A 22503-nucleotide genomic window follows, 5' to 3' on the forward strand; every position below is an offset into this window, starting at 1 on the left:
TAGGGAAAAATGATGAAATCTGGATGCGACAGGCACACATAAGACTTTCTGAAGAGGTTTTTGTTGTTATTAATGATAAATTAAGCTCAGCTGCTCCAGCATTAACAGGAAGTCAATTCATTTAGAAGTTTACAGAGGAAAGTTGGGATGTTTTTCTGTCCAGGTCAAGTAAAAGATTTAATTTTTGTATTACATTGAAAAGGATGAGAGAGTCAAAAGCAAGCTCTTCCAGACACTAGATTTTCAGCTGTATTATTATTTTTTAAAAACATTTATGGGCTCTTTACCCCAAAAAACCAAACCCTTAAGACAATGGTTTTCATCAGCACTGCACATAAAACAGCACAGCATCTGCAGAAATATTAGGCTGCAGTTCTAGAAATATCTTGTCTGCCCTATGATCTTGCAAAGCTTGTAATACCCACATTGCTGTAATAAGCAAAATTATCAATTTCCATTACCAGTCACTAGTCAGCTGTTCACTGTAGCATGGGACAGAGCACTTGTCTGCATTCCCTCCAAAAGGGATGAGTCAAGAACACTGTGTCCTATTTCAGAGGACATCAAAATAACCACCAAACCAGAAAGCAACAGAATAAATGAAAATATTTTGTATTGCAAAATGATGTCACCTTTCTGATTATTCTTAAATGTAATGCTACATATTGTTCTTGAAACCACCAAGTAACCCCGAAGTGCTAAACTGACAAATTATATTAACTGAACTCTGTGAGTTTGCCAGAATAGCATGTGCATGTGGCTGAGCACGACTTTCAGTTTTCCAGTTTGATATGTTTGTAAGGTTAACTTGAACTAGCAAAAGTCCCTTTGCTGGTGCAATTGGTACATCACCAAAAATCTGATATAAAAAGCTAAGCAAGTGCTCTGCATCTCAAGAGTGTTTGGGGCGCTCCCTCTGACACCAAAGACATCTTCTCCAATTATTTAGTTCTTGAGTGAATAATTTGAAAACTTAATGGTTTGCATCCTCAGAGACACAGATTTGAACCATTAGCTCAAATACCAAGGTGATGAAAATGTAGGTGGTTGGGGACTGTATGCAGAAACACAGAGCAAACCTCTCTTCCCCGCATCTTTGCTGCTCCAGGGAGTTTATCAATGTTTCTCACATAAGGTATGGAAAGTGATTTGTAATTACATGCAGCTCCAGACAGGTACATTGTCCACACTCCCACTCTGATGCCCAAGAAATCAGACTTCCTTTTGGGAAGTGGTTGCACAGACCAGGCATTTTGCTTATAAAATGCCTAAGGCTAGAAGGCCAACTCGAGCAGTACTGAAAATACATCGATACAATCTAAGATAACCAGCAAACCATTTCTAAAATCTTTACTGCCTATGTATGAAAACCAACTATTCTGACTCTGTTACTTTTATCAAAGATGTTTCTTTCTGTTGTTCTTCATCTTCTTACACTGAGTCCTACAGTAAACCTAATTTTGATCTGTTTGCTTTTTCATATTCAGTTAGTATTTAAAACTTAAATATACTGCGCTCTGAAGAAATTATTGAATTCAGGACTTGGTATTGAATGTTAACTTTCTTGTTATCTCCCATCTCAGGGAATTTTAATATGTTTGATTACCAATTTAATTATAAATTAATAATAACCAGAATAACACGAAAGTTGATAAACACTGTTAATATAGCTTCCTTTAGGAATAAAAATAAAGGTTCTGATTAGAAAATATGTCCTTAAAACTCCACAGAATATTATAAGGACTTTGATGCCTAGTTTCAGCTAGGTTCACGGTTCCAAAGGTTTCAATGTCTTATTTAAACCACAGAAAGACTTTAAGGCTGAATTGACCCTTCTTTCTTTCTTACCATATTTCCTTCCTGTTCTCATTTCCAATCAACATGCTCTGCTAAAGAACTGTCTTTGGAATTAAGAAAATCATTAGTCTTAAGATATGTGGCAAAAGTTACTTCTCCACTAATTAGCTTGTGGTCATACAGGCAGGGTTTTCCCCCATGCTCTTGCTATAATGATTACTGTATTCTGCACTGGGGTTTATCTCCAGGACCTTTCAAGGCCTCTGAGTGTGAACTAAACTGAAGTCTGGGACTCAGAAATGTTCTTGAGGTTGCCCTCAGTGGGAACTGTGCAGCTAACTTCGTCAAGTCTTTGAATGTTCCTATTTACACGCTCCAACCAAGCAGCAGTGGCACACTCACCTCCCTGGTGGATAGATAATCCATAAATATCATTTGTCATTGTTTGCAAACACTGATGCTTGACTAACTAATCATTGTGCTCATTAGTCCAGGTCCAGAGCCATAGCTGCTATTTTCTAAACTGGTTCATATGCAGAAACCCAGCTAAAAGGCTGAAGCATTACTAAAATGAAGAGAAAAGGGCTTTCCTTATCTGTCTTTACAATATAATTTATATATGGACAATGTCAGCAGTGTACATGAACTCAGAGAAAGGACACAATATTTTCAGTGTTGCTCTGGGTGATTAGATGACAATAAAAATTACCTTTCCATATGAACCTTGTCCTAATACTTTCAGCAGTTCAAACTGAGAAGGATCTGCTTTTTCAAAACCTTCCTTGACATGATGACTGATGTCTATTTCCTTCACAATACCTTCTTCCTGCAAAGGAAAAATAAACAAATACACAAAACCCTCAAATCAGAGCCATTATCTTAAGGAAACATATTGTTTATTAAAATCTTGTCTTCTGTAATGCTACAATCATGTAGCAAATTTTGAAAATAGAAACAAATGCTTGTCTAAATATTCCATGCGCCTGTTACCAGCTGGGGAGGGTAATTGTCAGGACATCCAGACCTGGCACTTCTGTTTATTAAGCCTCAAGATATGACTAGATAAAGACAGATTACACAAGCTGAAACCAAAAATATACTGCAAAGCTTGGTGTGCCCATCAGAGACCTTGACAGCAGAGCGACATGTACTCAAATCTGCACTAGAGAGGCTCCATCACACTTCTCTCCACATACATTCTCAGCTTCCCCTCAAATCATCATTTAAGTCAATCTTAAAAAGCTTCCTTAGTCTTAAAGCAGTAATTCTTCTAATGAGTAGGCAACAAGGAAAGACATTGCTAAAAGATCCTATTTATCTCAAAAATTGGAAAGTTACTACTGGTAACCATTTAAACAGAAAACAAATTAATGATTAGATATAAAATGAGGTGGTGGTGGGAGAAGACTGACACACACTTTGTTGCTTTCAAGAATTAGTTTTTTATGCTTTGGGTTTGTCCAGGTTCTTTTGTGAAAATCTTTCCTCTGTCACTAGATGCACATTCCTCAAAGACATCAGTGGAACTAGGACTTTCATCCGGCAAGCTGTGACATATGGCATTAGCTTCAGGTTTTTGTTCCATGTTATTTTGGCATGCTCCTCTAAAAAGAGAGCAGCTGGGTCACGTGAGACCCAGGGGGGCTGCACAGAGTTTGCAGCAACCCAGAAAGTCACTGATCTGCAAAGAAACCTGGAAGAAAGAACCTGCTCCTCAAGGACACAAAGATAAGGAAAGATAATACTTACACACCTTTTTATTTCTGTAGTGTTTTGTACACCTACATTTGAGCTTTTTGGTTTGTTTGGATCTTTTTTTTTCCCCCAAACTACTTGTTCTAATTTCTCCACAACAAAAATATGGATTTGCAGTACAAACCTTTTTTTTATCATTTCCCAGTTTGAAGGGACTTACTTATTTAGGAATAAGTTTGAATATTTCTCCATCCAGCAAAAATAATTGCGATTTTACAAACATTTTTATGTGGACTTTTCCTACAATTTTCCTTTCTCCCCCTAAAAAATCCTTAAAAGACCTAGAAATATAACATTTATTTCTCACTCTTAAAATTAATGTTGAGAAAATAGAAATAACATCCTCAAAATAAAAATGCATAAAACCCCCAAAACATTTGGACAAAACACATTCTGTGCTAAATAAGAATAATTTTGATTTTCTTCTCCTCCAGAAAAATTGCTATCACTTCCTACTAGCTGTAATTTGCCAAATATATGGTTTGCATTGCCCAGATTACTTTCTATATTGTAGTTTCAACCCTCCTCTTCCCTATCCTGCCTCTTAACACTCACATACTTTGGAACAGCGGACTATATCCTCTTCTTGGTTTGGAATGTTTCCTGTAGCTCATGCGTGCTACCAACAATCATGGAAAATCTCAGAGCAACTCCTTTTTCTGATCCTAATTCCTACAGTTTAAGGTTTGCCTGAAAGGAAATGCGTGAAACCAATGAACAGCTTTCACAGGCAGATTTAAAGGATTTCCAAGTATAGAACTGCCAAGATCTCTCTGTGCATTTTTCTTACTTTAATTGCTGTGTGAGATAGCATAACTTTCTGATATTATATATAAAATTTTTCAAATATTTTGTACTCCAGCATGAACCATGAAGTCACTTGCAGCTACATTTGCAATTTAAATTATGAGTGAGTTTCAATTCGCCCATTCTTACTACTCATCAAAGTCAAAGACCTACAACCCCAAGCATATTTCTCATTCTATTACTAAATTTAATATAACCTCTTTAGGTTCATGAAACATGTTCAGTTACAGGAATATATTGAAAGTATTACAATGATGAAAAATCAGCTTGCTGGGAGAATGCTTAAAAATTTCTTGCACTCCCATAGAATAGCATAAATAATTTATAACATGCAATAAAAACAGTACTTTAATTATATGCATCTTTAATTAAAAGCTCAGGGGAAAAAAAGAGTATTTACCAAAAACGGAACCAAATACAAGGCCTAGCAACGTTTATCAGAGAAGCACAGATTTTAAAGACAGAAGAAAAATGCTGGATTTTTGATGATTTTTTGTGTGATTATCAAAATATAAAAACGTTGGTTTTTATATTAGGGGCTTCTAGGGGTCATCTAGTTCAACAGTCCTGCCCAAAATATCACTGACGCTTGATCAGACCAACCAGCTGGTTTTTGTCCACTGTGGTTTTCAGTGTCTCAAACGCTGAAGCTTGAGCCACTTCCTACCAAAGATTATTCTCCTTCAATTTGCCCACAGTCCAGTTGAGCTGGCTGTTGCACGCGCCCTTAGGAGGAAGCAGGATATTTTTCTAGGAAGGTAGGATTTCCTGCGGATTTCCTGTGGTTGCCTTGCTAGAAAGGGGCAGCCAGGCAGCACTGAAGAAAAAGCATGCCAGACAGCTGTTTTTTCACCCATCACCACCACAGTGGTGTCACTTGTGAGCTGTCCAAGAGGTAGATAGTATTTTAGCTGGTATGGTAAATACACTTCCCCCTGGAGCAGAAAGCCAAACTGGCAGTGCTTGAGAGTGAAGACAGACATAGATCTTTAAAGGAAATACATGCTGGTGTGTTTGCACAAATGCACCCATTTGTCTTGAATGTATTTCTATAATCTTATTAACTACTGGCTGCATAAATCACAGAATAACTTCTATTTGTTTGTTTTACCTTTCCAGCTAAAAAACTCAGCACAAACCAAACAGTCTTATAGTCTCTATTAACATTCTTACTTACATGGGATTTTCTCATTTGAAGTCCTCCTGTATTATGCTAATATAGGATCTGGCATAATTTTTCTCAGGTATTGATGATCAGAGTGAAACCCAAACTGTCAAAGCACAAGTATATTTGGGCAGGTCTCCCAACTATTTTGGTCTGGGTTGCATGCTAGAAACTTCTCTAATACAGTTTCATTTTTCACTAATCCAGCAAGTGCACCTTATCTGCATCAGAAATTTGCATACCAACCATAAAACTGAGACAAGAGAATCACAATACAGATAAAGCCTGCACACTGAAGAAGCTGTTTTGATGGAAAAGATTTCACTCTGGAAAAAAACAACCAGCCAACTTCAAAACTGGTTTTGATCAGTGAAGTCGGGAGAATCAAAAGGGAATGTTCCACAGTCTGATCTTGCAACAGCTGTGCACACCAGCCCAGGCTCCTGCTCCCTGCTGACTTGTCCCACACTGCATTAGCAGGCATGCTTGACTTGATGAAGCTCAATCTTTTGTAAACTTCTCTAAATATTTATGTTCACACAAAAAACATCATCCTGTGACAAAAGTCAGATGGGTGTTCTTGGTGGCTTGAAGAAACCACATGGTTAGGCAGGACAGACTAGAGAAGGGAGGGCAATAAACTGGAAGCATGGAGAGTGCTTCTCTATGTTAATACAAGAAAGACCTAATTCTGTGTCTGGTTCTATACTGCATTACTCACTTAAAGGCTTCCTCCAAAGCTGGCACAAGGTTTGGACATAAAATAACTCACTATTAAAATGGAAAGACAATTTTGATCTCTTTTTCTCTCGGACATAGGAGAAGAGAGCCTCTCTTCTTGCCCTGTGACTGTGGATAGCACAGACACATCTGCTTTGGTGCTTCTGGAAGGCAACAGGTCCCTGTAGCATTGGTCTCAGCTCCAAGACTTCTTCATGCAACCTTGAAGAAAGAGAGGCACTAATGCTCAGTGGCTGCTTAAGAGCAACCACAGAAAACTCTTCTAACTGCAACAATACTTCCCAACCCGTTGTCTCATGTCAGAATAGGATCAAGAAGTGTAGGGGTTGGCATTTGGCAGTGGAGTACAAAACATCACTCAAAATGGCAGGCCTTCCTGGAGAGCAACTCTTCAATTTACTATCTTGCTTCTTACACAGCCTCTCAGCAAACATTATGGGAAAAACACCCCCTAGAAAATGGACAGGTTTAACAGCTTCTGGAATCTTGTCTGGCTACTCCCCAACTAGTTTCTGAACAAGCAGAGCTAAGGTCACCAAACAAAGAGACCACCTTAACTGCCAGATATATTTCACCCACACACAAAAAAACTTTCCTCACCAAAACTTCCTGAAATATCAGGAGGGGGAGATTATCCAAGAATCAGCTAATTTTACCAACGGAAAAATGCATGCTACCATATCATATGCAAAAAAGCAATGGTGCTAATTTTATATGATTATTGTTTTGAAAAATCAGCAAGAAAGGAGTCCCAGTTTTATTCCTTGTCTGGTGATCTCCTCAGTTGCAGAGGACCAAGGCTGGTGTAAGCTTCATTTTCCAACAAAAATATGTGCACTTTTGATGTGCAAGTTTTACACCCTTTAGGCTTGTGTGCTTTAGGATCTGAGGTTAATGAAGAAATCAACAAAAATGTGGCAGGAGGACATAAGAAATAATGATAACTCAGAAAACATTTTACTGTTGCTCAAGGTAATCATTATTTGTCTACACCATATGCTCAGGATACAGACTTTATTTTGTTACCAATCTTCCAGTTTGGCAGGTTACCACCTACTATAAACCCAAATCACAATCATTTAACTACCAAGTATCAGGGGCAACACAACATCTCAAAACAATACGATTCATTAAGAACGCATGTTTTAAAACCGTGATATGAGAATAGTTAGGACAGGATGTGTCTGATAAAGATGAGGCCAGGTTTCTACCTCTGTTTCACAGTTTCTAATCTAGCTCGGCCAACAGGAGAGTAATTTGTGTCACAGACATAATAGGCTATTCAAATGCTGCCCAGGGCAGGAAATGAATTGCTGGCCTGCATTTAGTTCTTTGAGGACAAGTATCTACATTAAAGAAAAAAGTATAGGAGCATTTTCATTATCCTCTTCCCAAGCCAGGCCCCAGCAGCTGGAGTAAAAATTGAAAAAGAAACTGTCTATTTTAAATGGGTTATAATCCAAATTCTGGCCTCTACTGTCACCTGGAAAGATGTAAACAGCAATAATGCCATAAATGGGCCTCATTGCTTTGTTCTCTACTGACAAATAAACATTTGCTTTAACAACAATGAATTGAAATTACTGAGCCCTTAAAGAAGCATGTGGAACTCACACTGAATTCGCTGGACATTGTGCCAGGTCTGTATTTGGCTTTCCAGCTTATGCTTACCTATCTTCTCAAAAGGTAATATGGAGTTAAATAATACATTTAAATTTTAAGAGAGATTGGGATTTCTTTCCCAGATCTTTCATAAAGGGGAATAGAATGTGTTATCTTCAATTTGGAATTCCAACAAGCATGTCATTACTGTGGAAAACACAAACTTTAAGAGAAATTTCTGTGGAAATCAGCTGTTAAATTCAGCAGACCTTTTTCTAGAGGGGGTAACTACTAAGCTGTCTTTAAAATGCTTTAGCACTACTCTCCAGCTCAATTTTTTTATCCTACATTTTTAGTTTCTTCTCCCTACTACATGACTGTACAGCTGGGGTTCAGCTGAAGTCCAACAAACTAAATGGAAAGAGATGACTCACAGACAGCAAAGGCAGTGAATACAATCTCCTGGATAGATTAGTGAAGTCCATGAGGTGGAGGCTTGAGTATTCGGGAGATTTGGGTAAAATCTTTTGTGCTATAAAGCATCCTGTGTGTCTTTGATGAATCACTTAAGGCTGAATTCAGCTAAATAAATGCAAGCATTTATAGCACAGGAGACAACATTTTGAACTAGGTTTACTTTGCAGTCAATAGAGAGAAGCTGGGAATCCATGATTAAAAGAGATCACATCCTTAAAAGAAATCACATCCTAAAAAGTGCACACTTCTGTCTGATGACTATGAAGGAAGCCTAAGATAGCTTGCTGAGTTGGGGGCTTCTGCAGTTGCATGAGATGAATTCCTGTTTATCATTTGATTTTGAAACACACTTAAATAGAGAAGTATTGTGGCCAGATTTTTAGTACCTTTTCAAGAGAGATGTTTGCTGAAAAATGCTATGAAACTTCTACTGAAATGGAAGACTTTTTCAAAAGAATTTATACTCTTGAAACTTCTAGACAATTAAAAAATACTCTAAAGTGCTGGAAATAGTCCACTGATCAGGATTTTGCAGCTCAGGAAATTAGGCACTTTTTCCACTTCCTCTCTAACTCGAAAAATAAGGATAGTTGCTTTTTGCTGTCTTGTGAGAACGCCATGAGAATTGACACAGAAAAAAATTGGCATTCTCATACTGCAGTAATGGACAGACAAATTATCTCCAATGTATCCAGTATACACGAGATACCAGGCAGCCTCCAATTGAATTCTTCTTCAGCTCAGATTGAACCGTTTTGAAGTCTGGTGCTCTTTATCTAATGACTGTAGCGTCTTCACAGACCCAGTCCCTGACTAGGACAAATACATAGAACACTGTGACTGTGAAGTTACATGAGGAGAACTCCTGTAACTTGTGGCCTATTCCAAGTGCAGATATGCACTGAGTAGAGGAGGGAGGGAGACACCAACTCTTGGTCTAACTTTTAACCCTGGACACAAATCATTAGCCAGAGTAACTCTAATTATTATGTTATTTCTTACACAAACTGAAATAGTTTTTGAGGAGTGGTGAGTAGAAAGAGTGCCTAAAAAAATGTTAAAGCAAGGGGTTAAAAAGCAGAACCATCTGGTCCCAAAAAAAAATACAAACAGTTGGCCAGCCTTACTCATACGGCAGCTCTCTACAAATACTCAAATACATCTGTGAACTTTACCAAAAACCATCTCAAAATGAGTCACACCATTAAAGGACAAAGAACTCAGCAATATTGCTCTTTCTACAGTAAATAAGAGCAGGAACATTTTCACCAACATCCCTCTTGGCATGGCTGCCAAGTGCGCCATTAGTCTCTACAACTCCAAAGAGCTGTAAGGTCCATTGTTGATTGTTTCTGCTGGTGAATAGGCAAATGAAGAACTGCTACTCTTCCATGCAGAAAACATGCCTCTTAGAAGGGTAAGTATTCTGGTTTCCTTATGATGATTCTACGTCCCCTCTGAACAGGGTTATGAACAGGAACCTGAACAGGGCTACATGCAGTGGTAGGGGCCAATATACACGACTGCATTGAAAAATAATTACGTTATAACATAGCTGAGGGCTGGTTCCCAGGTCAGTGTTGTTCCTTGTGCACTCTGGTCTGAACAAACAGTGAGTCGCTTGGGTGACTCCTGCCAGAGAACCCTCCAGGGATGCCCCCACCCACAACCAGTGCAGCCACTCACCAGAGCTCCTGGCCCTGCTGCAGTGCATCAGCACTCACAGGAAAGCCCTAAGGGGACAGTCCTCATGTGATGGCAACCTCTGCCCCGTGCACTTCCAGAACACAGGTAGCCCCCACACCCCTGTGTCCCACCTTCCCATCTGTGAAATGCAGATAAGGCCATCTTCCTCTTTCGTGTGCTTAGGCACTGGAAAGACACCAAATGTTCAGGTACTATGATACTGGGCTTGAAAAAGAAGGAAGACAGAAAAAATGGTCTGTATGTTAAAGGTCTGTATGGTAAAAAGGTGTGTACTATTCAAGAAATATAAATACTTGCTAAATTACTCCAATTCTCTTATTGCTATACTCAGCTGCTTCACAGACTAGAAAAAAAAAAAGGTGCCTGATGTTTTACTAGTGCATTTGAGTGTGAAATAAAAACTCCAGCTGCACTAGGAAGATAAACTGCTTAAGCAAAACATATTTTGAACCACTTCCTCACTGTTTCATTATCCAAATAAAACACTGCCCACCACAGCAGTGTAAACGGCACCACAACACAGTAAGTAGAAAATACAAAGCCCTTGGGCATTTGGATGGTGATTTTAAAGAACTGAATCATCTTTAATATGCATACTAAAGGAAAAATACCAGGTTTCATCTTGAAATGTGAGGCAGAGTCGACAAAAGGCTGTAATAAGAGATAATCGCATTACTGAAGTGTTGAATTAGTCAGTTTAGGAAATATACCCATCTGCTGTTTACAAATCACTCGTAGGGTTTGGTAATTATCATTTTTCTCCAAGAGGAATATTGACCTGCTTGCACATTTTGTGTCCTCCCATTAATTAAATCAAGCATCCGCCAAGGGTTCAACCAGCTTGCTCTTCACAAACTGGAGTCCTGCTGGCATTATGTTAGGGAAAAACGAGTCGTAATGACGTTCATTATCCCAGTGGCATTTTGCAGGCAGAGTATTAACAGGGAAATGGACTAATGTGAGGTCATTATGGAATCAAAGCAAATACAAATTAGTTTTAATGCTGCTGTTCACAACATAGAGGATCAGTGAAGGCATTGAAGGAGAGAGGCTGAAGCAGCTGAATGAGGCAGAGAGAAGATGGCAAAAAGGAAATTTTACAAGATGATATGACAAATTTAGCAACATGGACAGAGGAATAAGATTTGGAGGCCAGAGAGAAAAGGAGGTATCAAAAAGGACATTAGACAAGGGCAATCGGCTTGTGCCTATGCCAACAGAGAATTAAAACAAGAGAAGAGCTGCAATATTAAATGACTAGAAATACAAATTTTACCCTTAATCCAATTTAAATACCTAACGGTCTTCCTGGGATGAGGAGAAAGTACAGGCATGCATGTATGTACTGGAGTGATGTGATGGGGAAGCTGGTAAGCAGTCCTGGCACACTCAAAACTGCTCCCAAACCAAAGGGTGAGAACTTGATGGGGACCAGAGGTGCTTTGCTGCACAGTTGGTTAATGGCCTTGGCCATACAGCCTCCTCCAGTAACTCAAGTGGGCCTCCAAAACACAGTATGAATGCAGTCGATCCAGACTCTGCTTATTTATGTAGATTCCAGCTTCAAATTTTTAAGTTATACAAAAACACACAGATAAAATAAAAAAAAAAAGTTACACAAAGTACCTGAAAATACTTCATCTCATGCTGGCTCCAGTTTCATGGACAAATATTTAGCAAGGGATGCTAAAACTTATCTCTTCAGCTGTATACTTTTATTATAACCACAGCTAAGAGCTGTTAGGTCATTATTTGCAGACATTCATATTTCAGGGACTAAGGACTATTACCATGCACAAGCACCTCTTAAACAGAGTTTCAGCAGTCTACTGAAAATTTGGCCTAGGAAAAGGCCCGTAACATTTCGTGGGTTTTTTTTAACTACTAAGAAACCTCTAGTTTAGGTCATGCCCCTCAAAGATTCACACAGTCAATCTCCAAGGAAGAAGCTGCTAAATAGTTATCACACATCCTCTTTTCTGTGAAGGGAATAATTGTTTACAATTACTGTACTAAACAGAAGCATACATTATGTACACACACTGACTGAAAAGATATGTATTTTGAGAAAAAGAACAAACAAAACACAAAAAATCCATCTGGATGCAAAGAACGCCTTTGTAGCACTGTTTAGAAGACTCTCTTATTTCAAAGAGGTCAAACTGCTGCACCAATCTGTTTTGCAGAGATTGACAATGGATAAGGTGATTTTGTATAACAAAACGGGGGGGAGGGGGGGGGAAGTTAGTTGGTTGTCAGCTGACCAGGATCTTGACAAACTTATCATGGCAGTGTCACAGCAGCAAAACTTTAGTCAAAGCTGATCCACAGTCTACTGAAAATGATTTCCAGAGTAGGATTAATCCGAACATATATCTGAACTCTGTTCAACAGCCAAACTCTGAGTTAGCTGTCTAAACTTCTGTGCAGCTGACAAAAGAATGGGTGCTTTTAGGCTTTTCTTTTATTAAGCTTGCCTCTTTCTGCTGACTGTAAAGGAAGTCTATGCTAATTAGCTCAGATTTATATTAATTCTTCCTTCCCTCATTCCTCAATGACTACTTTAGCATTAGATGGAGCATGTGCACTTTGCAAAAGACATACTCTGCATTATACTGGATATTTCTAGGCCAGCTTTTGATCAACCCATTATTTTAACCATGGATTTTCTACAGTCTCCAGCAGGCAATGCATGATGCTCTCATAGTTTCATTTTTCTGGCCTGATGTATATTTGTGCAAACTACTGCAATATCCTTCTGCAGAGACATTCTTACCCTCTGTGGCTACTGTCATGATCTGCCACCACAAGTCAGGGAAATCAGGGCTCTTGGCTATGAAACTGGAAGCAAACCTACAATAATCCTGTGTCAGATATCATGCCAAACTTTTACACAGGGAGAAACTTCAACAGGTGTGGGAAAAACCAGTGCCTTCACTCTCTTAATTCAAAATAAATTTTACTTACTTGCTCAGTCCTTGTCCCATTTGACCCTTTAGATCACCTGGCATCACTTAGAAAACTGCCAAGCCAACTGAAAGCTGAGCCCAGCTGCAGTGCTCATCACCACGTTCCTGCAGACTATGAGGCTTGGCTTTCACCTGCCCTGCAGCTCTTTTACTCGCCCAGCTGTGTAAAGGGACATTTACATCAAGTGGTCCTGGTTCTTATCTTCAGCCACCTAATTCACAAACCCTACTAAAAACAAAGGTATATGATGATGATGATGATGAAGGAAGGCAGTGGAAAGGAGCTCTTTCTGTTTAATCCATTTCTATGCAGAAGCTTCTGGGGTTTTAAAATATTGAATATATCAATTTTAGAGCACATTTATTGCTTTAGCCTCCATTCTACAAGTATTTTTTTTAACATATACACAAGAAAGAAAAAGGTCAAATGGAGATTACCAAGTTCCTGCTAGATAGTTTTCACTGATCTGCAGCTATTTCAATATTTTTCTGTTCTGGTTCAAAACTGTAAAAACAAATTTACATGGCATCTTAACTGGTAAAGGCTTTGTTGTTTTGTTTTGTGTTTTTTTTTTAATAAAAGATAATCCAAATGGCTTTACTGATAATCAGTTTGCTGCACACTGTAAAGGGAGAAGGTGGAAAGAGAAGACAAACTTATATCTGGTGTCTTACTGAAATTACATGTTTGCTCTCAAGTGATTACAGAACTGTACCTACAAAAAGTCCAGAGCACAGAAAAAGATCTTTGCAGTGCAACATCACGACCTCTCTCACAAGTTTATCCCCAGCGAGCTGCAGAAGTTAAAGGTTACTATACAGTAAACTGTGAGATGGTTTCTATGCTCAGAGCAGCCACAGAGCTGTCTGGGAGTCCTGGAAGAGACTAACCTGCCATTCAGAGAAAACTGAACAGGTTAAATGAGTTCTTCCTATTCGACTTTAAAACATTCATTTTGGATACAGCTTCTATTAGTAACCTGAACAAAGAAAAATGAACATCAAAATACAGTGCCACACTTTACACAGGTGTTACTCATTTTTTTTAAATATAAGGCTAATAAAATAAAAATTATTTTTGGTGCTCCATATGGTGGATGCTATCCCATTGAAACTCAGAATCACCAGCTGGCTCCACTGGGCTGCAATATCAGTAAAATCATTAATGAAGCTGGGAGACAGAATTCTGAAGAAGAATCTGATGACACATTATAATCCCCAGTAATTTTTTTGCTACATAAAAAATTTGAAAACCACTTGAATTCAGTAATTGTGTATGAAACACAGGACACCAAGCAACAACTACTCCTGTTCCTTTATAGGTAAGGCATTTATTAGGCTTCTCAGGGAGTCCTAGAAAATTGTGGCCACAGTATATTATAGCCTTTATAGTGAGACTTACAACCCTTGCCAGCCAACCATACCTGTATCACATGTAACCATAGTGATGTTTTATAAACAACAGCAAGAAGACAACTGAGTGGTAAGTGAAGTAATTCAATCAACCAGTAATGACAGGAAGCTGAAATTAATATTATGGACAAAGGAAAAATAGAGAACACAACCAGAAGATGACAAGTGAAAGCCAAAGAGGAAAGCTGAAACCACACAAAAGTGTTACTTTAAAGAAGTGTTTAATCAAACACACAAGTCCAATCCTCATTTGTTTTCTCCATTTTGTCATAAAAGGAGAGTAATTCCAAAGTGTTTCAAAGACATCATGGGAGGTAAAGTTTCTGCAATTTAAGACAATATGGTAAGGAAAAAACTCTTTAATGTAAAACACAGTGAAAAGCTGATTATGAATTTGCCATAAATTTTGCTCTGTATTCTCAAATTTATTTGCATTTAAAAGCAATCTTTTTTTCTTGCTGACTACACTGCAGGGTCCAGCTATGCCAAAGCATAGTTCCAGCTCACTTTGTTAAAAGCTCAGTTGTTCAAAAAACATTATTTTTGGACTGTGCTTTTTCTGATTTGTTTTCAACGTTCAGAATGTTTCTTTACCCACAAAGGCTGAGTAAATTGTCATCTGCTGTCTTTGAATTTTATCCAGAATTTACAACTGAAACTTTTTTGTACAGGTCAATACCAAAATCTTTCGTCTTCATAGAACTCCTTATGCTTGTGAGATACACATGAATGTCATCAGTGAGTCTGAACTAAACTATGTCACTGAAACCATCTAAAAAGTCAAGTAACATTAGAATTATAGTTCTGCATAGCTGCAATATCTGAACTTCCAGGTCTATGAAGTAGCAAGTGAAGCTGGGTGACATATAACACTGCTGTGTAAATAGCCTTCATTTGGAGGTTAAGAGTAAAGAGAAACAAAAAATTCATATCAGCTTCTCATCGCTGTACCAACTGCTATGCCAACAAGCTGTAACTGTATGTTTTAAGGACACTGAAGGTTGATTAGGTGCAGCTATAACTAAGATTCCTGGAACTGCAGAGAGCAGAAGAATCTAACAGTCTTTAACACACATGCTGCAAATTGACCCAGGGTAATGTATAACAAATACAAATAAATATTATAGAAAGTGCACAACATTATTCCCATTATTAACAAGGAAAAAAGTATATGATGTATATCCATATGAATATGCTGGACTTTATCTGGAGCAAAATCAGAAGAATTTTTTTCCCTTTTTTTTTTTTTTTGCAGAAGTTCATCTGAAGACCTAAGGAGTCCATTGCACACTAAACAGCACCTATCAGCCAAGTTAGCTACTGAATCTCTCTCCCTCAGAAGTCACTCATGAAAGGATAATCCCTTTCAGTATTTTCTTCTCCATCATGAAGCAAACCAAGTTACTACCCACCCCAGATGGAAACCTCCTGCCTGCCTTCCAGTCACCCAGTCATAAATCTTTGGGTGGTAAGCTAAGTCTGGGAGAGTGCCAAGAGGAGCGCAGGGTTGGGCTGGGCAGGAACAGGGGTGGGACGCAGCTGCAGATTCCTGGGATCCACACCAGCATCACGAAGGGCATGATGGGGACATGAGCAGAGCTGCTGCCCTTCAGCCCATCCTCAGCTCCTCAGACCCAGAGAGGCATTGCCTCAGGAAGGTCTCCAGCTGCTCTGCTCTTGGGAAATTATACGGAGTCTTTTAAATCCCAATTTGAAAGTGAGCCATGGGTGAGCGAGGCGGCAGCTCACACAAGATGTAATGGAAGGAGCCAGGATGTTTCATACTTGTGGCCAGCTCTGGGACAGGTAAGGCAAAACACTCAGGGCACATTCCAGCAGTGAGCCCCCAAAGTGAGGGCAGAAGGGTTTGGGTTGTGGCAAGTCACACTGAGCAGAGCTGGCAATCTCCCAGCCTGTCACAGCCACACAACTGCTCAACACTGCAGGGTAAAGGCCACAGAAATTCTGAGCAAAGGTAAGAAACAAGTTAGTAACCCACATGAACATTGCAGACAGGTACTTGGGTGGCTCTCAGACTTGGTCTTGCAACTCCCTCCCAGGCCACCCTGGGACTTGGGGATAACACTGCTGGCCTAAACAAAAGCTGTTTTCCACCATCTAATGTGTGCATGGAAACCCAAGCCCTAAACCAAGTCTGTTATAATGTCAACCTGCAGTATTTTGTCCATTGTGCAAGACTGGAGACCTGTATCAAACCTAAATTATACTGTGGACACAGGGGCAATAAACCTAACTACAGCATGAAAAATTCAGGTTAGACACGGGGAATATCCTTCCCTGGGAAGGGCAGAAAAACACCAGAAAAGATGCCACTTATGTGTTACTAACCTGTGTCCTAGCACCCTTCAGCTGCCTCTTTTTTATTCTGTCCCATATGATATTACACTCTTTTGTAGTGTTTTTTTCAAGAACCCACAATGATCTCCACGTGGCTGTAAATACAACAAATCCTATTAACAAATGGTGACCATTACAAGATTTTTAAGAGATATTCAGAATCCACCTTACAAATATAAGCCCCAGCTCTTAAAAACCCCTCTCTTTATAAAAAGGCATAATTAATTGCCAGCAACATTAGGAAATGTTGGAGAACTAACTGTTCTTGTAATACTTTTGCAGGATCAGACCCTAAAAACAGAGGATACAGATGGTGAACACAAGATGCACACTAAGTGAAAACAATTCTCCTTTTCCCCAGTGGCAAAATGCCAGTTAGAGTCTGCTAATGATGGTACAAGAGGAAGAACTGTCATGCATATGTGCCAAACTAACTCATATAAAAAGTGAATTTGGCATCAATATCTGTTGCAGTTAATCAACACCACGAGATAAGTGGGGCAACAAATTATGCCCCTTTTAATCAGCTAGCACTGTCATCTCCTTTATAAACAGGGAGAGTTTCTAAATTTGTTTTTGGTAAGTTTAAAGCAGTAAAAGAAGATGGAAACATCCTGTTAACAAAATACTGGCTCGACCATCAAAGGACTTCCTACAGACTTCAGAGCATCATCAAAACACATAAATAGCATCACTCCATGAAGAAAAGTCAGGAATGAAGAGCAGATTCATCACTTGGTGTTTAAAAGCTATTTGAGAAATAGTAAATTATCAGATCCTAATTGTGGCTTTTCAACAGTGTGACTTCACTGTATTGATGAAGAAATAAAAGTTTGAGGAACTAGGTTTTTACTTAACTCGTTGCTTGACTAAACAACCAGATAATGTTGTGTTATTTCACCTCTTGTTGTAAAAAGGAGCAGAATGAAAACCTAGAATTGTACCAGCTTATCTTCCTTCTGAATGCAAATCATCTCTGAACTAACTAAATGCTAACTCTTTGGTATTTAAAAGGTGTCACCTTGCTTGGACAAAGTATCCCTGACATGAAAATCTGCAAGGGAGAATTCCCACAGCTCCTGATACACCAGCCCCCTCAGAAGACCTCCAGAACCATATCCATTTATATTTTGGCACTCCTCAGTGTGAAAAACCTCAGTAATAGAATAGAATGCTTTGCAAAGAATGGCCATTAAGAAAACAAAACAAAACAACAAAACAAACTGGATTAAAAATGGCCTAGGTATTTAAAGAAACTTTCCTTTAAGTGATACAGGTCTGAACATATGATTACTTAAACAACAACAAAAAAACTATATTTATAAAGGAAATGACTAAGAAAATCTAGGTTTTCATCCAGATTTGAAAAGTCCTTGTGAAAGATGCCAGTAGACATGGCAAACTATACAAAAATCTTTCAATAATATAGAGCTCTATAAAATCCAGTAATTCAGCTGAAAGCTGAATGAGAAGCTGCATGGTTCACCTGGTTTATGACAGACTCAGAACCTTCAGTAATTCAGTGTAAAATGATTTGCCAAATAGAACCGCTTGACTATAGAGGGTGAATATAAAACCTTTGTTTATAATGCATAAGGTATCTGCCTGAGGAACAGCCTAGCAGTGCATTAGTCCTGCAATGTCCCCTCATCTTCCTTTCTCTCTTTGTGAAAGAGAAATTAAATTCCCTTGAGAGGTTCTGTTGCCACTGAAAAAACATTTCAACAATCCACATACAGGATTTACTCCACTGACCACTAATGCCAAAGGCCCCAAAACCACTTACACTGAAAGAAGATGAGTTTTGCAATTTGGAGCTGCATCTATTAAGCAATGAAAAATTGATGGTTTCCTTTTGACTGCCATAGAAATGGCTGCTTTGTAAATTTCTTTCCTCAGGGAATCCATTGCTATAATTTTCCATTGGAAAGTTTCTGTATTACTGCATTGCTGAAGTAAATGCAATGATGACCTAATCTGGGTCATCAAAAACCTGGGATTAATCACATGCCTAAAAACAAACAAACAAAAAATTGTTATATAAATTTACTTGCTTGACTGTCTGCAATTATTTTTATCAAATCATTGCAGTGTTCTTCAAAATGTTAAAACACGGGCCAGGAGTTCTGCCTTTCTCACCTATAACAAATGAAAAAGTAATTTACAATTCATTTGTTTCATGCTATTATCAACAGCATATGCACTGCAAACACCATCCATTTCAGGATGCCAAAGAAACAACAGAAACATTAATCTAGCCTCAGAAAACCCTGCAAGTTGGGTAAGTATTAACCTCAGATGCTGTGAGGTTAAGCTGCTTGCCTATGGTCACACAGTCAATTTGACAGGACCAGAAACAGAGGCCAAATTTCCTCATTTCCCAGACCTATCATAAGGCAACACTGATGTAATTGCTTTATTTTAATTTAATGGTCTGTACAATTTATGTTTCTAAATCTCCAGAGCTTGTACCAGCAGGTATTAATGCTTTACTTCAGGTTCAAAAGTACAACAAACACTAAAAGCTGTTTTTAGGTTAATGGAAATGAACTGGCCCATTTCTAACCACCGAGCTGTTTAGAGCTTGCTGATGCTTACAGAACTGTATGGGAATGCTGATGGGTTCCATCATCAGAGCTGGCAATGCAATGCCCAGGCCAGCTTTGCCCTGGGACATTTCCACACAGCTCCTCTCTGATTAATCTTGACTCAACCCTTGCTGGCTCAGCCTGAAATGCCACCAAGAGAGGTCATTCCCACTAGATTCAGCATACCCTAACTAGGTGGGAGGGTCTCCAGTGGATTTGGCAGGGAGCTACCTGCAGGCATAGGATGTTCTGGCTCCAATAGGTCAAACAGTGGCTCATTAGAACTGTCAGAGGACTCAGCTGCCTCAATTCTCCAGTCCCATTTCTGCTGGCACAATTGTATGCTCAACACATCTCTGGAAGAACTCCAAATTGTTTCTTTCTGGTGGATGCAAGAGCACCCAGATGTGGAGAGCTAAGACAAGCTGTAGGTACCCACACTTTGGAAACTCATCATTTACACCACTGGCAGAAGCACGGAGAAGCACATGCCTCAGACCACCACACAAGTAGATAATCCCTTCCTGTGTCTAGAAAGTGCCTCCTACCTTTTGAGTACTACCAAACTACCTTTTGAGTATTCACTCAAAACCAAAGTCTGCCATTCCAAAAAAAATACAGTTTCATAAAAAATACAGTTTCAACATTTCTTTTTACCTTCCCTGTCTTCATTGTGGCTTCCTTTCCCTTGCTAACTGACAGCAGCTTCCCCACATTTTGATGCAGATTTTTTCCCTGACTTGCATGGTTTGTTGCTTTTAGTGGTCCTACCTATTTTGGGGGTTAAGCAACATCTGCTCAGATAATCAGAAGAGAAGAGATTAACAAGTCAGAGAACAGTCATTACCTGCAAACATTCTGAAAATAGCCATCTCCACAAATCCAGTGGACACAGCCATCAATTACAGTAATCCTAGAGGAAGGCAGTATTTGCCTAGAAAAAGTACTTTAATCTTATAAGTAGAACACACAGTGAAACTGGTTTCTCTAGGTCCAAAAATGTCAGGCCCAGTATTTCAGGAAATAAACAGTGAAATTAGTGCTTGCAATGCCACTAAATGTAAATTATGTCATACTTCTAGGGATCAACCAGAATAAGAGACCATTTAGGATGAGTGAAAGAAAACCAAAAGACATCTAGAAAATAACAGCTTATGCTTTTAATGACAATCACCTCTCCATGAATGTCTCAGACTACTTGCATGTCAAATAGCATGCATGTGTTTAATACTGGAGCTACAGGCATCCAGTTATCCCAGTTACTTGGATAATGCCAAAATAAAGACATTCCTTTTTGAGGAACTCCAGCTCAACTTTAATGTTAGATCACTCTTTCACAGCTACTAGACTTATTCCTGTTTCATTTTTAATTTGAAGCATCTACTTATTGGAAAGAATGTTGTATTCAACTAAGAATCTGATGGAAATTTTATTTAACTGTCTTGGATTTAATTACAAAAGTTGCTTGAGATACACTGATATAGATATATAAAACTAGAACTAGATTTTTGTTATCAAGCATGTTTTGAGAACAGTTTCTGAGCTGCAGCTTTATAAAAAATCTTTTAAAGATGCTGTAAAAACTTGTTTTCATCCCTGTTTTCAAATTCTATTTTCATCATGTTGTTTTTCAAAAACATCCTAAGACAAAGACTGAAGACAAAAACTGAAGAATTATGTACAAAAAGCATGATGCATTTTTGAAGCAAAAATTCTGAGGAAGTGTTTGCAAAATTAAAATAACTTTGAACTGTTAGAAATACATTGACTTGGTGACTTTAAAAACTTTAACTTGGTGACTCTCCTAGTTAAATGAAAACATGTCTGAACAGAAAATCATGTTGGTTGGGTAGTTGCAATTTAAATTTGGTATTGTATCAGTAAAGATAAGGAGACATGGGGATGGCTGAGATGGAAGCCACACATACACAAATCTGCCAGGCCTGTTACCTCAAATCACATCATTTCACAGCACCTCTCTGTACATGGGAAACAGCACAATACAAGCACAGTACCAATTCACTCCCAAATAAGAAAAATAAGACTGGACCAAGCCACCCTGGTGGAGACCAGACTGGTCATGCTGCTGGACACACCTGGGGTCCGATGGAGTCACTTGAATTGTGCCAGTTACTGAACACTTCTCCCAGGAAAGTGGATGTTCACTTGGCAACCCTGCACACAGCCACCCTACCAGCTGAGGACAGGGAGACAGGCACCTGGCATGGACTTCTAAAGGGACAATCTTAAAGCCCTCCATCAAGTTCAAATTCTTGGAAAATTTTGTGACAGCATCTTGGACATGACAACACACCTGTTTAAAATAAACAAAATGCACTGATCTCAACTGACAGACTTTTTATAGGAGTCATTGCACTCAGAAACTCATATGCAGGAGCTTGTTTTCCCCCAGAACTGATATGGGTCAATAGCTACTGTGGAAAGCACGGGAGTTCTTTCCTCCTCAAGTCTGAACATCACAGTGTGGAGGAGATTCAGAGCCTCCTCGTTCCCAGCTGGACAAATTGGCCAGAGCTGTGGAATGACTGCCAGGACTGGTGGGACCCTGCCTCACTGCCCTTTCTCTAGTGCAGCACACCATCCCTTTTCCCTTTCTGAGCTGTTTGCCCTCTGTCAAGTGGGGGCAAGCCCTGCTGGCACAGCAGAGAGGCAGAGCCCCAGTCTAGCAAAGCTAAATGAGCTGGAAAGGGCAAATACGTACAAGGGGTGCCATCTGGCAACAATATAAGGAAAAAAACCTTTAAGTGGGTTACATAAACCAGTGCCCTAAAACCTACATATAAAGGCAGCTAAGGACACTGTCTCGCCCAGCCTAAAGTGCCACTGGCCGAGCACTGCAAAAAGAACAAAATTAAAGTTATGCAATGCCTCACATTAGGCCCAAAGTAAATAAAGTCAGGACATGCACTTTGACAGCAACGTGAACCAGGCCAGCTTGTGTTGCTGGGCACAGCCCCTGAGCTCCTCCCCACTGCCATGGCAAACTGGGATGAGTGGGAGACGAGCAGGGGCTGCCTCGGCTGCAGGAGCCCCAGGCTGTGTCAGACACACACAGCCCTCCCATCCCCATCCCCATCCTCATCCCCATCCCCTCCAGGCAGAC

At 39.3% G+C, this 22503-nt stretch overlaps 1 protein-coding gene across 1 annotated transcript in view; it reads right to left on the reverse strand.

Moving 5' to 3' along the window:
- The window catches only part of RPS6KA2 (ribosomal protein S6 kinase A2), a 155323-nt gene that overhangs the window by 90349 nt on the left and 42471 nt on the right, over positions 1–22503 (reverse strand). The window contains exon 2 of the mRNA XM_005416274.2: positions 2507–2623. Coding sequence (XP_005416331.1) covers positions 2507–2623 — 117 coding nt within the window. The remainder of the gene's footprint in view (positions 1–2506; positions 2624–22503) is intronic.

This window comes from Geospiza fortis, unplaced genomic scaffold (assembly GCF_000277835.1).
Source record: "Geospiza fortis unplaced genomic scaffold, GeoFor_1.0 scaffold41, whole genome shotgun sequence".
In the NCBI taxonomy this organism is placed as follows: Eukaryota; Metazoa; Chordata; class Aves; order Passeriformes; family Thraupidae; genus Geospiza; species Geospiza fortis.